We start from the raw sequence: 16,311 nt of genomic DNA on the forward strand, positions 1-16,311 counted from the left end.
TAGTCCGAAATATAATGAATATAGTGGAAATGTAACAAATGCTTAAGAACAGGCCTAAATCACAAATGTGCCATGCTGAAAAACATTAAAATAATGGTTACTGCTTTTTTGTTGTTGGTTTAAGGAAGAAGCTCTCAGTGAAATCAACAAAATTGGTCTATGTCTGTGCTAAAATTTGAAATTGATTGCATTACAAATGTGGAAAAAAAAATCCAACAACCAGTTCTTACATTTTTTTTAATTTTATAATACAACTTGTGGATGCTGCTGTATCCATCTGAGATTAATCAAACAGCTGGACTCTTCAGATCAAAATAAAATTTTCAGAAGGATAGTAGGTCTGATTTTTTTAATGCTATGTGTTTTGTAAGTCAAAGACATCTTAAAAATTATACTCTTGAAAAATGTTGCCTATGACTTATAACTTACTGTTACAGGAGTAATAATCATTACTGTTTTTGGCTTTGCTTTTCAAGGTACCCGGAGAATGGCATAGTAGAAATGGACACCAGTAATCTTCGACCCCGAGCAAGAACCATTCTGAAGTGGAGTGAACTAAAAGTGGGTGATGTGGTGATGGTTAACTACAATGTTGAAACTCCAGAAGAAAGAGGATTTTGGTTTGATGCAGAAATTACCTCTTTGAGAGAAATCTCAAGGACTAACAAAGAGGTTCATGCTAAAATTCTGCTGGGGTAAGAATTGTTTGACCAACTCAAAATCTTTACATTTAATATAAAGTATCTTTCTGTCTACTAGTCATCACCAGATTAAAATTAATGTGATACTTAAATCCCACAGCTGTCTGAATCATGGAATTCCAGTGTATGTTTTTTAAAATGTGCAAACTTAGCTATGAGTTGTAATTTCTACATTTCGTAAGACTGCTGAAGATAACTACAGGATTTCATGTATTATGTGATTCTACCTGATCAGAATGTTTTTATTTGTATTTATATTTTTTTAGTTATTTATATATCTATTTATATATTTTGATTCCACTCAAAGCTGAAGTGTCTGTTTTCAGTAACTTGAAAGTTTGGAAAATTCTATGTCTCACTGAATGTTAGTTATCTCTGACAATCTGAGTAAGTCTGAACTGGCTAACTGGATCTTTAAAGAATAAAATTTTGGTAGCTTATGACAAGTAAAATGTGGATCTGTGGGGGTGGGAATTACTTGTATTTTCATGTGGCTGAACTCAACAGAGTATCTTTCCTTTGTTTGGGTTTCCTGTTTGATTTTAAAAATTCATGTGTGACTCTTGGGTACACTGTTTTCTGCAGAAACTTTTATGATATAACTTCCAGTAAGCTGTATGATTGCTTTTTTAGAGATTAAAAGATGATCAATCTTTATGAACAATCTCCTTGAAGAATTCACTGTAACCTTCCTCCTCCAACTAGCTTTCCTCATGCCATTAACATTACCCTTTTCTGGCACTAAAGAACTGAAAGCAATTGGATCCAGTCTGCCACCTTCATCCATGCAGAAGATAGAAACATTCTAAGGAAGGCTTACATGCAAAAACTGATTTTAAAATGCAACTGGAACTGAAGTGAAACTTTGCTTATTAAATGATTGGTTTTATCATGGCATGCCCCAAATTTACTCAGTGAGTAGTGTCATTAGTCTGTGAGTATATTTCTTAAAGAGAAGTAGACTATTTAGAGTATTTTTATTATAAGAAGGGAGAAACATTGCATCTGTAGGAAGATATGATGCAGTATGTGGTTAACTGGAAGAAATGCAAACTTATGATAAGGTGCAATTCAATATTTTGCTTAAAAATAGTCACATGTAGTACTGGAGAAATAAGAAAGGCATGGTATATGATAAGAGTAGGTGAAAATTGTTTTGTGGATGTTTTTTAGTTTTAAAGTAACAGGAGTTGTTTTATGGGCAATCTCAGTGTATTACCATCTTCTTGTGCTAATTAGAGCAGGCATATAGCATCATAGAATATGGGTCGGAAGGGACCCATAAGGGTCGAGTCCAACTCCTGGCACCCCCCAGGTCTACCCAAAAATTCAGACCATATGACTAAGAGCACAGTCCAAAGGCTTCTTAAACTCTGACAGGCTTGGTGCCGTGACTATGTCCCCAGAGAGGACATTTTGACATGTTTTGAGACAAAGCGGGGAAAAAATGTGAAACAAGAAGAAATTGAGTAGATACTGAATTATTAATCATTAACTTCGCAAGGGAGAAGAGATTTAAGAGGACAGAATAGAGAGATTAGTGTTTTCATTGCAATACATTTAATAGTTGTATAACATTTGGTGAATCACAGAAATGGAGTTCATGGCCTTCTATAATCAGAACTATCCAGTTATCAGTTTACATTAAAGTCAAATGTCTATTGATAGTTATTTAAAAGTGTTGTCTGTAGGTAGGGGTTCTTTCAGAATTTTTCCAGTTTAGTAAAATAGGATTTTTTTTGGCAAAACAAAGTACCCATTTCGAGTGATGGCTAAAAATTCTGCTTGTGTTGGTTGGATCTCTACAGGATAGCTTTTTTTCAGTCTGAATAAGCTGTTAGTTATGCTTCAAATTTGAAGATGGTAACAGAGCAAGTACTGTGGGTGTTCCCTGTAGTACTGACCTCTTTCTGTCCTCTGGATAGAGTTTGGGGGCTGAAGTCACATTTGATAAATACTGTAGGTGGTGAATTTAAGTCAATTTTCCAAATGGAACCCTATTTCAGTGAATTTTCTTCCCAGATAAGAACTTAGGCTTCTTTTACAAGTTGATAGTTTGTCTATACAGCCAGTCAACTAGTTTGCAGAAGGTAAGGGTATCTGAGCCCTATCATTTCTGTAACCTATCATTTCTGTAACATATCAAGGAATATTTGGTAAATAATACTCTGTTATGTGTTACCTAAACCATTCCTGTCAGTTAACGGTAAATCCTCTCATTTAAAAGTAAAAGTACAAGATAAATCTGCTAATACTGATAAGCTTGGGAGGAGCATGCTCACTTTACTTTCTTGTTATGGTAATTTGCAAAATAAAAAGTCAGTCTTACTGTTTTTAATGTTCTTAATCTAAAGTTGTAATTAGTTGTTCATTAAAATATTTAACTAATGCTAATGTAATGAAGGTGTACTCTATCATAAAAGTTTTATGGATATGTATTAGTGAGTAACTGATTATATGTTAGTGACGAATTATTTGCGCACTACCTAAGAACAACCTTAAGACAGTAATGACAGACAGAGTTCTTGGAGATGATTCAGATACAGTCACAGCCATGTCTCCTCCCTTTCTGCTATTTTGTTAAAAAGGCTCTGTTTGAAACAACCAGTTTTGTAGAAAATAGTCTAACATTTGACTTACTGATTTTTTTGATGGCTTCTGAAAAAGATTTCATGGAGCTGTTGGCACCAGGACAGGAAGTATCAAGACTGTCTTTGTGGTAATGCTTTGGAGAACATAGAACACTTATGGTAGAACATACCATGAATATTTGTTTTTACTGTATCTGTTGATGTGTGTATTTATGTGTTACTTTTATTCATGTCTTAATCACAACCTAAAGGAAGTGTCCTTTACAGTCTGTCATCATTAGTTCATGTTTTGAGAAACAGACATGGATTAGAGAACATTACCAAAGAGAAGTGAGACTGAAAATGAGAAAGACATCGTTGTACAGAAGACTTAACCACATATTAATAATTTTTATCTGTCCCGTATCTGCATTGGAACTGAAATTTAATTTGTAACTGTAGGATGCCTGAGACATATGCAATTTGTACTTGATGTCATCGATAGAAATATTTGGGAAACGGCTGCTTTGCATACTGCAAATGGGCTTATGAGCACACAGTCATGGAATACACATGGTCCTATATACAGGTCTGTGTATGTGGCACCTCCAAATAGATTTGAATTGGATTTACAGGGTGTATCCTGCTCAGGCAGTGTAATCTCCAGAGGTCCCTTCCAAACTCAGCTGTTCTGTAGTTTTGTGAAAATCAGCTTTTACTTTTCTGAATTCAGCCCTTGAAAATTGGGATTTATTAAGAACATCTCTCAATACCAAGAGATGTCTTTTTGTTTAAATCATCAGAATGATACAAAAATATCAGAAAAAAAAATGGTTAATTCTGTAGGTTTTATACCTCTTACCAAGTGAATATTTAATTAATTTGAGGTCTTTACCTGAGTAACTATAATGGAAAGTAATAGAAAGGGTTCTAAAATGTCAATGTTATATATCGATTTTCTTTTAGTTCTTTGGGGTGTTCTGCAAGGCCTCCTGCTCCTTAAAAAGAATTCTGTTTTGAGGTAGACCTCCTTTTTGAATACTTGGTTTTCTGTTTAATCTTCTATATTGAAAGTTTATTTTCCCCATTTAGAACACCGCCTCTGTTTTGTTGTAGGATATATCCATTTATCATTTCTTTGCCTAGTCTCCTTTTACTCATGTCTGGCATGTTTTTGTTCTTGGAATGTAGTATGATGTCTGTAGAAAGGTTTTATGCTATCTCTAGATTTTCTAATTAATTCTAATTAGAATTAATTCTAATTTTTCAACACTTTTCATTTATATTTAATTCCTGGTTTTGAAGTCATACCTAATCATTTTTCTAGTCTTTGCAGAGATACAGAATTCAAACACATTACAGAGCAGTGAAACAAGCCTTGCACTCTGTTCTGGATGCTTCAAAAAATGTCTTATGTACAGCTAGTCCAAAAAAGTTACTGGTGGTTGCAACTTTTTTAACACTCACAAAGTATATTACTGTTATTTCTCTATCCATTTCACTATGTGTAGTGATAATTAACATGTCATAGTTGATGTTGTCATACCTCATTAGGTATGACATAATAATAATGTAGCTCTGATACTAAACATTTCTTGCTTAGATTTGGAATTTCAGTCTATAGTTTGTACTTTACTTATGTTTTTATATTATTGTGATATAGTTCTCTACAGAAAATAACTTCAAATTTCGTTTGTTTTAATGTAATGTCTTTTGATTACTGGTGGTTAATCTTAGAAGACATTGTTATTCTGATAAGTGGAATACTAACAAGATTTACTTGAAGTTGTTTTTCCAAATAGCTTTCATGTGGTATCGACGGGTATTCTAAGAATTCTGATTGCTGAAGAACTTACCTGAAAGTTCCTTGCACAGACATAGATGGCATATTTCTTGTAGATAACAAAACTTCTGAAAGGGTGAATTCATATCTCACTCCTTCCTCTCCTCCTCATGACTTCAGTGCAGCTCGTCATCTCCCATATAAGATGTTTTTTAATTAACACAGCTGTTGGTAGGAGCTTCTCAGTCCTGCTGGTGAAAGGGAAAGGCTTTGGAGGACAAATCCTCCTAAATGAAAGAAGCAGGCAAATTCTGTGTATCAAAACCTGGTTAGCTGCACAGCTGGTGTTGACAGGGATTTGGCTTTTGATACTGTGGGTCTCGTATTTGGATTCCCATCTGTTCCTAAAAGCCTTTCATCCTCAAGTGGAATAAGAGCATCTATGCCAACAGACTGAATCCTGGTGAGTAGAGCTTTAGGTAATGAGGGAGACTTATAAACCCCCTTGTTAAGGGGAGGCTTAGTATGTGCGTGGAAAGCAGAAGGTATAGGGTGGTGGGAATAAGGAGGATCTTGGGACTGATAAAAGAGGTATACTCATATCAAGTGCATGTATGCAAATGTATACAGCCTGGAAAAAAAAAAACAAACAAACAAAAAAAAAAAAAAAACAAAAAAAAACCAGGAACAATTAGTTCTGCATCTGTGAGATATGATGGGACAACTAACGTGACTGGAATGAGAACTAAATGGATGCAAGCTTGTCAGGAACAACAAGGAAAATGAGATGAGGTTGCAGTGATCTAAAGAAGTTTAGATACAGGGAACTCTTCAGCAGGATGGCAACAGTGAGAGAGATCTTGTTGGTCAGGATGAGGGGTCAAAAAGGATGACGTAGTGGTAATTCACCCATTCAAGGTGATGAAAAGGACAAAGCCTTCTTTAAAAGTCTCTGAGTAACAAGGCACCAGTGTTCATGGAGGACTTAAAACTTCCTGATACCTGCTGGCAGGACAATACAGTAAAATGCAAGCAGTCAGAGGATTTCTGGATGGTGGCAGGGATAACTTCTTGATACAGGTACAGGATGGAGCCAGCAAGGTGATGCACAGTAGGATGTGCTGTTCATTGAAATGTACTGGGGATGAGATGCTTAATGGTAGCTTTGGCTATACTGACCATGAAATAGTGGTTATTAAGATACTGATGTAATAGATGAAAGAGTAGCAGAAAATGGACACTGGAATTTAGTAGACCAGACTTGAGTTGTATTCCTGAAACTGTTGTAAATGAGGAATTCAGAATATACAAGGATGGTGTTACAAGAACCAAACCTTATCTACAGTTGATACTTAGAAGAACACTTAGAAGAGATCTCAAGAGCAACACAAAGAGCGTTTACTACTGCATTGGCAGTAGAAGGCTAAATAAGGAAGCATGTGTTTGTGAGTATGACAGATGAACCAGTAACAATTGCCTCAGTCTCTACCTACAAGTTCTCTGGCTGCTCTGCCTAGTGAGAACATTCAGGGAGAGGAGCCACCAGCAATGGATGATGACTGAGTCAACGATTACTTGCAAGAGTTTGTCCTAGGTCCATGGAACCAGATGGGTTGTATCCAGGGGTGCAAAGGGTACTGTGCTGTTGTAGTAATGCTGCTCTCTAGTGAGTCTGAAAACTCACTGAGATCAGGGGAGGCTCTTTATGACTGGAAGAGGACAAAGGTTGAGAATGCCAAGATAGAGCTACAGGCCAGTCAACCTCACTTGAATCTATGGGAAAACTCTAGCATGGTCCTCTTTGAAGTGCTCGCCATTTGAAGATTGTTTGGAGCCAGGATGGATCCCCCCCACACACACACAAGCAAATCATACCTTATGAGCCTCACTGCCTTCAACAGTAAAACAAGTAGCACTTGTCCGAGGTGGGGGGACAAATAATTTACTTTAGTTTTAGCAAGTCTTTCAACTATGTGTCCCACAATACTCTGTCCAGATTAGGATGATGTAATCTTGTTAGGTAGGCAACTACATGGGATTAAAAATAATAATAATAATAACCAGACTCAGAGTAGTGCTTAATGTTTATACACTACTCAGAAAGGGAGAACTACCAGAGTCTGTTATGGGACCTGTACTGTATTCTGTCTTCAGCAATAGCCTGGCAGAGGCAAGGGTGTGCACTACCATCAAGTTCACAGAAAGCAAATTGGCAGAGTGGTGGAAGTACTCAAGTATAGTACTGCAAGTCAGAGGGACCTGAGCAGGCAGGAGCTCACAATGAGCCTTACGTAGTTTAACAAGGGTAAATGCAGAGTCCTCCAAAACCTGGGAAGGCAGAGCCTCTTGCTGCTATGAAGGTTAAAACTGCACTGACTGGGAAGCAGCTTTGCTGAGAAGAACTTGTGGGTCTTGGTAGATAGCAAGGTGAACATGATGAGCAAGCAGTGAGTCCTTGCTGTAATGAAGGCTAACAATATTTGGCCTATATGAAAAAAATTGGAGCTATACGAAAAACAGTGGAATCAGAAGGTTGGCAGATGTTTACCCCCATATTGAGTACTCATTAGACTGCATTAAGAATACTAGATCCACCACCTCAGACACCTGTGCACACAAAAACAAAAGATAAACTAGAGGAGATCTCTGAGGGGCTCTACAGGGCTGCTGAGATGGTTTGGGAAGCCTAGTGATACATGTCAGGTGGACTGGAGGAAATGGATCTAAATTGCAACAAGGGACAGGGATAAGACAGATAAAATTTGTTAAAACGTTAGCTACTTAAAAAAAATAAACCTTAAACAGATGTATTAAAAGTTATATCTTGGATTTGATAACCATTTCATAATTAGAATGAAATAAATATATTTTGGATGTGAAGAATGGACTGACTTGAATCTCAAGGGTTTTGTTTGTTTTCCCACACCAAAAAAACACAAACATCTTCAGTACTTGTAACACTATACTTTTTTCTAATAAACATGCAGACCTGGAAACACAGAGTCTTTTGATTTGCTTTCTAGGAGGTGATCCTTAGGAACATTTCAAAACTTAATTTTTTATTCTCAGTGAGGGAAGTAATTTCAAATAAGAGAGGAAGAATAAACTTCAGTTAAAAAAAAATCTAGGAAAGTGATGAGCAACATTCATAATTTTCATAATGTTCAACCTTCTGAAAATAAAAATTTAAAAGGAATAGTGTTAAAATATATGTATACGTTTGGGGGACTCATTAAGGGTAAAAAGGACTCTGAGCTGATCTAGTCCAACTCCCCTGCTGGAGCGGGATCAGTGAGAGAGATCAACCCAGGCCTATGTCCAGTTGGGTTTTGAATATCTGGGTAGAGACTTGACAACCTGTCTAGGCAATCACTGCTTTAAAAAAATAAAATTTAAATAAATGTTCAGAGGGGACTTCAAGTACTTTGATTTGTGCCCATTACCTCTTGTCCTGCCAGTAGACACTAGTGAGACAAGTCTGGCTCTGTTCTTTGTGTTGTTCCGATAAGTATATGTATTATTAAGTGTCTTCTACACACAAGCCTCTCTACTCCAGACTAAACGCTCTCATGTCAAAGATGCTCCAATTCCTTAATTATCTTCTTGACTCTTTTCTGGAATTGCTCCAGTAAGCCCATAACTTTCATATACTGCAGAGCCCTGAACTGGACACATTACTCAGCCTTTGGCCTTACCAGTGCCTTTATACCAGTGCCTTTTTATTTCCCTTGGTTGAACATAATGAAATTCTCTGTCTGGGTCAATCTGAAAGACAGCACACTCAGTTGATTTATCAGCCTGGATTTGTGTTAAAAGAGAACTTGCTGAGAATGCAATAGGTTCCCATGGTTCCTGTCATTCAGCTCATTAGTGAAGGTAGAAGACAGTGCTTAAAAGAAAGAGCTGGCTTCAGTATCAGCCTCTGAGGTAAACCCCTAGTGGCTTGCTTCCAATGGGACTTACGCCATTCCCCACAATACTTTGGACCCAGGTAATCAGTCAGCTTTTAATCCTCTGTACTGTGCACTTACCGAAGCTATGCTTAAAACTTGTCTGTGAGGATGTTGGGGAGGCAATGTCAGCCATACTAAAGTGGAGGTCAACAATATCTGCTCCCCTGTCATCCTCCAAGCAGGTCACCTCATTGCAGAAAAGCACCAGGCTTCTTAAACATGATTTTCCTTCTGAAAGTGCATGCTAACAATTCACAATCATCATTTCCTGGATCTGTCAGCGGATCTTCCTTCATTCTCTTCCTTGAAGATAGGAGTTAAATCTATTCTCTTCCAGTTCTTAGGAGTGTGACTGGGTTGTCATGGCTATTCAGAGATGACCTAGAGTGGCCCTGTACAGGCAAAAAGTAGCTCCCGCAGTGTTCATGGGTACCTACTAGGTTCCACAAACTAACACGTGTCCAGTTTGTTTAAGTGTCCTCTACTGAGGCTAAGTCATTTTTTGCTTGAGACATGCCCACTGGTCTCAGGGACATGGGATTTCTGAAGACTGATCTTTCCAGTAAATGCTGAGGCAAAGAAGGCTTTGAGTACCTTTGCCTTTTGTGTTTTGTTTTGTCATCAGGGACCCTGTCACATTTAGTTGTGAGTCCATGTTTTCTCAGTGTTTTTAGAAACCTTTCTTGTTGCCCTTCACATTGCTAGCCAGATTCAACATCAAGTGGGCCTTGGTCTTCCCAGCTCTGTCACTACACAGCTGGACAGCAACTCTACAGTCCCCTGGGTCAGCTCCCTTGCTTCCACCTCTTACATACTTCCTTTTTATGTGTGAGTTTAGTCAGGAGCAGCTTGTTCATCAATGCAGGCCTCCTGATGCCTTTGATTTCCTGCATGTGGGGATGAACCTTTTCTGAGCTTGGAGAACGGGATTCTTTAATAGTAAGGGCTGTATCTTGTGGGATTTTTCCAAGCTGATCTCTGAAGAGGTCAATCTGCTGTCTGAAATCCAGTCTGTGGTGTTGCTTTTTACCTTGCTGCCACCTCTAAGGACCTTTAATTCCAACCTTTCATCATTGCTGCAGCCAAAGCTGCCTCTTTCACATTTAATTTCTTCTGTTTGTAGTCAGGCCTAGCCATCCACGTTTCCTTGATCACCTGTGTCAGGAAGTTGTCACTGCACCTCAGAATTTTTTTATGTTTCTTGCGTTCTGCTGTGTCATCCTATCAAGGTGCTTGAGAACCAGGTCCTGTGGATGCAATACTAGCATCACCAATGTAGTTTTGTCAGGTGATCTTGACCGGTGAGCTCTTGACTGGTTACTGACCTGTCGCCATTAAAGGGCAACTTCTCCTCCTTGCCTTAATAGCCTGTCTTTCCTAAAGAGTGTGTATCCATTCACCATAGCACCCCAGTCACATGAGCTATCCCACCATGCTTCTATCATCCCAGTGAGGTTGTACTCATGTAATAATTACACAGACTTCAGTGATTCACCCTGTTTGTTCCCCGTGCTGTGTGCGTTAGTATACAGTCATTTCAGAGAGGCAGCCAGGTGTGCAGGTTCCCCAGAAAGGGCACAGGAGCTTTCCCCATAAGGCTGTTTTGCTGGCATTTCCTTCTTTAGATATCTGCACTTAAAGTGATTACACTTCAGCCTTGATTGCTGTATTCTTTCTCTTCTGATCATGCCTGACCCTTTGCTTGCCTGTCCCATCCACAGCTTCCTGACGCTGAAGGAATCTCTCAACAGTTTTAACCAGAAGTCTATGAAAATTGTTATATACTCACGTAAAAATGAATTATAATTGTATCATGACCAACTCCAAACATTCACATAATGACTAGAAAAGCTATATTACCATTATGCAATAGCCATTAGGGACTTGAATGGGGCATTTAATATCATGCAGTAATGGAATAGGCCATCATGGCATGGAAATTTGATTTAATTTGTCTAATGAGCAACATAAAGGATGAAGACACTTCACAATCAGAAACTGCCCTCTAAGTATCAAATTAATTAGGACTTTTTCTCTCTATAGATCTACTTTCTCACTTTCAGGAATTCTTGGCAAGAAGAGATTCATTCTGTTCTGAGCAGAAACATCCCTGGATGCTAGCTCTTTTTACTTGGTTGTTTCAGGGTATTCTGTCAGCTAGGTGTTAACACCTGCATGTTTGAACATGGATTTGGAATCTGCAGCTGGCCATTTAGCATTGTGATAGTGCAAACAACAAACTTAATTGAGACTCAAAATGGGGAGAGTTGTAACCATGTCAAGGCCTTTCCCCACCCTGGTCCTGAACCAGGAGCCTTTCTGCAGTACCATGGACAGATCCTCAACGTGGATGCAGGGCTGGCCGTGGGCAGTCCTCAGCATGGTGCGTGGGATCCATTGTTCTTCATTTACTGCCTTTTCCTCCATCTGGTCAATGGCACAGGACAGTCATGCTCCTGAGCTACCCTAATAAACATATTATTAGGATCTGCCAATGTAACTTGCTATTTTCTTAGGCCAGTGCTTTCCCCATTTTCCAGGTGTTAAGTTTTTGCTTGCTTTTCTAATACTCATCTTCTTTGCAGTTCCTAGGCTAAGGAAAAAGGATAGTCCCTGCAAAGGAAGATTCTCTTTCAGAGTCTTGACCAATGACTTATGATGATTTATAAATGCATGAAACATTATGCTTACTTCTGAGGTTAACAAAGTATTATGCTGTCTGGCTTGCACTTGTATCCATAATGTGAATCTGTAGGTTTAGCAGTCAGGGAAGAGGGTGAGAGGGGTTGGGGTGGATAGGGATTGTTTTGCTTTGCTTTGCTTTGTTTTAGTGGCTTTAAGGGTTCCTGATAGGTCATGACATTTCTGACAGTACAGTCTTCAATGTATCCTGGAAAATAGTTTTGTTTTTATCTTTGTCTTAGTGCTCTCTCTCTCTAAGCATATATTTATTTATGGGAATGAAATTTTTGCACAGTTGAAAAGTTGTCTAATATGTTTGTCATTATAGTCGCTCATGTAATAAAAATAAATAAAATTGAATTAAAATCACAACTAGTACTGTTCTATTTTGCAACTACATTTGTATGTTCATGATAAACCAAATGAGTGTGGAATATTCTAAAACAATCTTGAAAATATTGTCTGTTTTTCAGTTTGCATGCAATACAAAGTGAAAGAACTTCTTTGCAATTTAATGCAACCTAGAAGATTTGGTCAAATTATCAATGTAACATGCTATTTTTATGTGGGAAGATTCAGTAAGTCACTTTTAAAAGAAGCCTGTTTAAAATCTAATCTCTAGTCATATCTGGTGAGAATTGTAATTGCTTTATTGGTATGTTTAACCTTTGTTTAATTGTGTAAACATTACGTGTTTGCAGTTTAGCTAAAGTTATAATTATGTTTAAATGTAAAGCAAGCAGTAGTAATTTATATCACATTGTGATATTTTCAGTTTAACATTTTTGAAATATAAATGCTTATACATGTGTTTGTTTTAGTTTCAGAAACATTATTTTAGTTGATAGTGACTTAGAGCAAACACGTTAAAGTGAATGTCAGAACATGTTTTGATTTTCAAGAGTAGGTTTCAGTAGAGATTATTTATTTTAATTGCACTAATTTAATTCTCTAGCCTAATGATTATAACATATTCTTAGTATTTTTATAGTACTGTTTTTTAAACATTATTCATGAATTCTGTTCAGGAGCCCGTTTTCTCTTGTTTAAAAAGTTTTAAAAGTTTTATCTATTTTAAAATCAATCCCCACTTTCAAGAGTGTACATTGAGTAAGTCAGGATACAAATTCATGCAGTTGACAGATGTGAAAGCACAAAGTGTAAAGAAGCAAGGACATGCTTCTGGTACATGTGGTACACGTGAACTTAGGAACATGAGTATCTCAATTGCTGTCAGAATTCTAATGATAGTAAAAGTTCTAACTTTTACTAAGTTCTAAATTCTAGCTTTGAGAGTGGTAATATTGAAAAGGTTTCTTGCACAGTTCTCAAGAAGGTATCCAACTGTTTGATGGTGCAGGAGAAAATAGAAAGATCCTTGCTGAAAGTTTAGCAAATGCAGAATGGATGCTGGTTGATCATAAATGGAAGGTGAACAAAGCAGTGCATATGAAAATACAGATTTTGAATGTGGTAGTAAATTTGATCCTGTTTTGATATCTGTATCAATTGCTAAATGAATTCATACTTCCGCTGATCATAGCTGACATTACATTCTGTTAGGTTTTGTTCTGATTGTGGCTGTATCTCTGCTGATCTGGACCCTTTGATGGTAACCACAGATGCTGACAAAAGTCTTAGTTGTCAGTGGCAAACATGACTTAATGTGAGCAATGCTTTTTTTCTTGGAATCATAGAATTGTAGAATGGATTGGGTTGAAGGGGACCTTAAAGATCATCTAGTTCTAACCCCCAGTCTTTAGAAGACCTAGAGATTCACTGTGTGAATATAACCCATGTGTTTGTGTTTTGTTTTGTTTTGTTTTGTTTTGTTTTCCAATAGTGTAATTCTTATAGTTTTTATATCTAGTTTTATATATAATTTTATATTTTTTTTCAGGTGTGTGTTTTGACTCAGTGCATGTGGAAATTCTTTTTTTTTTTTTTAATTTCAATGTGATAAAATCATAAAACTATAAAATGCCAGACATAGGTCTACCAATTGAAAATGAATTTCTCAGAATATAAGATCCAATAGAGTATTCACAATGTGGTAATTGTCTTCTAGCAGGTTTTGTTTTCTTTAAAGCTGACCTTTGAAATATCAAGGATATTGCCTGGATAACATATTTCTAATCAAGTGCGCTTACATTAGTCTAGAGTATTTTGCAAACTGAAGGTTTATATAAAAAGAAAGATGGAAAAACAATCAATCAAACAAAAAACATGGATATAAGAAGATTCAATTGAAGGTTTCTCTCTGTCTGTGGCTAACTTATCGAAAAGGAAAGCTTGTATTAGGAATTTTGTTGTATTGCAGGGTTTGGCTGGCCCTGTTTTGGGATTTAATTTCTTCAGAGGATTTAGCATGCTTTCATGACATACAAATAGAGTCTTACTTACTATGCTTAAGGTATAATTTAATTTTTTTTCATCTCATTTTTACTATGGTAAGGTGAAGGAATGTAGGAAGGAATGTAGAAAGGTGTCTTGTGTGAAAGGTCTAGAAAGGTTTCTCTGCGTATTTCACAGAATAATATGACCACAGTTTTACTAGATAATCCTTTTTTTTTTTTTTTTTTTTTTTTTTTTTTTTTTTTAAGGAGAAGTTATGTATGGTCATTAAAGCTAATGTATGCGTAGGCTGATAGAAAAATTAGTCTTTTAAGAGCAAATAGCTAAGCTGAGTTTTTCAGCTTTGGTAAGGCAAACTTACTTTTTCTTAGCCATCAGTTGTCACAATGGTAGTTGAACTTCCTCTGTAGTTGTGGATATGCAACTGTGGTATTTACTGGAACATACTAGCTTTGTAAATGTATGTGGTAGTGTTTGCTTGCTACTTATTTCATTCAGAGCAGAAAATGCAATGTTTTCTGAAGTTCAAATACTAGACTCCTTTCAGGAAAAACTTTGTTAGAGTTTATTTTCTGAGTGCCCTTATCCCAAAGAAACTTGCAAGTGACACCCAAAAGAGAAGGACATTTACCATGACCACTGTATATGTGATATAGAAATTATTAATTTTGTCTGTTTTATCAGATTTTTATTAATTATTAATTTTTGTCTGTTTTATGGAACCATCTAGGTATCAGAGCAGTCATAAGAATAGCAGTGCTATGAGAGGAAATTAAACTTTTACCAATTGCTACCTGCTTACAATTGATTTTTTTTTTTTTTTGAGAATTCTGTTTTCTAGCATTAGATAAAGGACTTGTTTAACTTAACTAGATATAGAAGAAGTATTGGTGAGCTTCAGCGCTTTGAGGTTGACATACATGTGATTTTTGGTAATGAAATTGATTATTAAAATCTTTGCTTCTGCATAGTTCACAGAAACTTTTTGACATGGTGCCTTTTAGTTTACTAACGTCTTTGAATCAAATTATAAATCTCTTCATGTTTGAAGGAAACAGTGACATAATCAATGTAGTTAATAGTTTAACAGTTTAAATCAATGTAGTTTAATAGTTTAAATTGTCTTTAGTGGAATTTACTCCTAGTAAATATTCTACTGAGCTCAGGTTTGGCTTGTTCCCCATAGATATGGATAGCAATAGCACAAGCATCTGTAGATTTGCTTCCACAGCTTTATGGTGTTTTTCCACCTTTCTTCTTGTCTGAAAACTGTACTCAGAGAATTGCATGCAATGTAAAGTTTGTTTGGTTTGGTTTGGTTTGGTTTCCCAGATACTGCTTTCTAAATTCTGGAGAAAATGCTGTAAGAAATGAGCTAAATTAAAGTAAAACAGCTCCAGACAATAAGGCAATGTAGAGACAGGGGAAAGAAACATTACAAGTCTTTCCTAGGAGCATTTTTGCTCATAACAGTGATAGAGTACTACAGGCAAACCCACACAAATACTGAACATGTGCAAGATTTAAAACTTGAGGGAATATAAGCTTTGCAAATAGGCTGAAATTTGTCTGAAATGAACTAGAATTTGAAAATGCCTTTTTATATGGGAGTCATATTTGTAGCAGCTATGTTTTGGTTTACATTGAACATGTCAGTATCATTTCCTGACAAAATTTTGACTGATTTAATACATTATGCTTCAGCTGTTCATTAGATACCTCTGTAGTTGTACACTTACTAAAATGCAATGTATTCCACTTCTGTGACTATTCTGACTTTCCCATACAGATCTGTTTAAACTTTAAGGTTTGCTTGTTTTTCTTTGTATGCATACAGATACTCAAATCGGTACACGTGGTTTGTTGAATGTAAAATTTCGTGTTATTTAGGAGAAATAAAGCATAATTCTATGTGTTAGTTTTAAAATGCATCCACTGCTTATGAGTTATATTAGAAATAGCTATTAGAGGAATCAAGCTGGATAGGCAGTCAAGCCGCGGTATAGATAAGGAACGTCCTAACATGACAAGGTTATAGCATTGAAGAGGGTCAGAAGAACTGCTGGTAGCTTTTTTCTGTGTGTGTGTTTGCTTGTTTGTTTTGTTTTGTATGTGGATTTTTTTTTTTTTTTTTGGATGTTGGTGGTGGTGGTGTTTTTCGTTGTTGATGGTGTGTTTTGTAATTTATATTTTTTTTTTCTTCCAGAAAATAAGCAGGGAAACCTTGATACTCTGAGAATGTCTCTCTGTATTTGTTTGTTTATGTT

At 36.6% G+C, this 16,311-nt stretch overlaps 1 protein-coding gene across 3 annotated transcripts in view; it reads left to right on the forward strand.

Moving 5' to 3' along the window:
* UHRF2 (ubiquitin like with PHD and ring finger domains 2) overlaps positions 1-16,311 on the forward strand; it is an 85,601-nt gene that overhangs the window by 34,196 nt on the left and 35,094 nt on the right. For all 3 annotated transcript variants that reach the window (XM_032206176.1, XM_032206174.1, XM_032206175.1), the window contains exon 4: positions 477-695. In XM_032206176.1, the coding sequence (XP_032062067.1) occupies positions 477-695 (219 nt within the window). The remainder of the gene's footprint in view (positions 1-476; positions 696-16,311) is intronic.

Source organism: Aythya fuligula, chromosome Z, assembly GCF_009819795.1.
Source record: "Aythya fuligula isolate bAytFul2 chromosome Z, bAytFul2.pri, whole genome shotgun sequence".
Lineage (NCBI taxonomy): Eukaryota > Metazoa > Chordata > Aves > Anseriformes > Anatidae > Aythya > Aythya fuligula.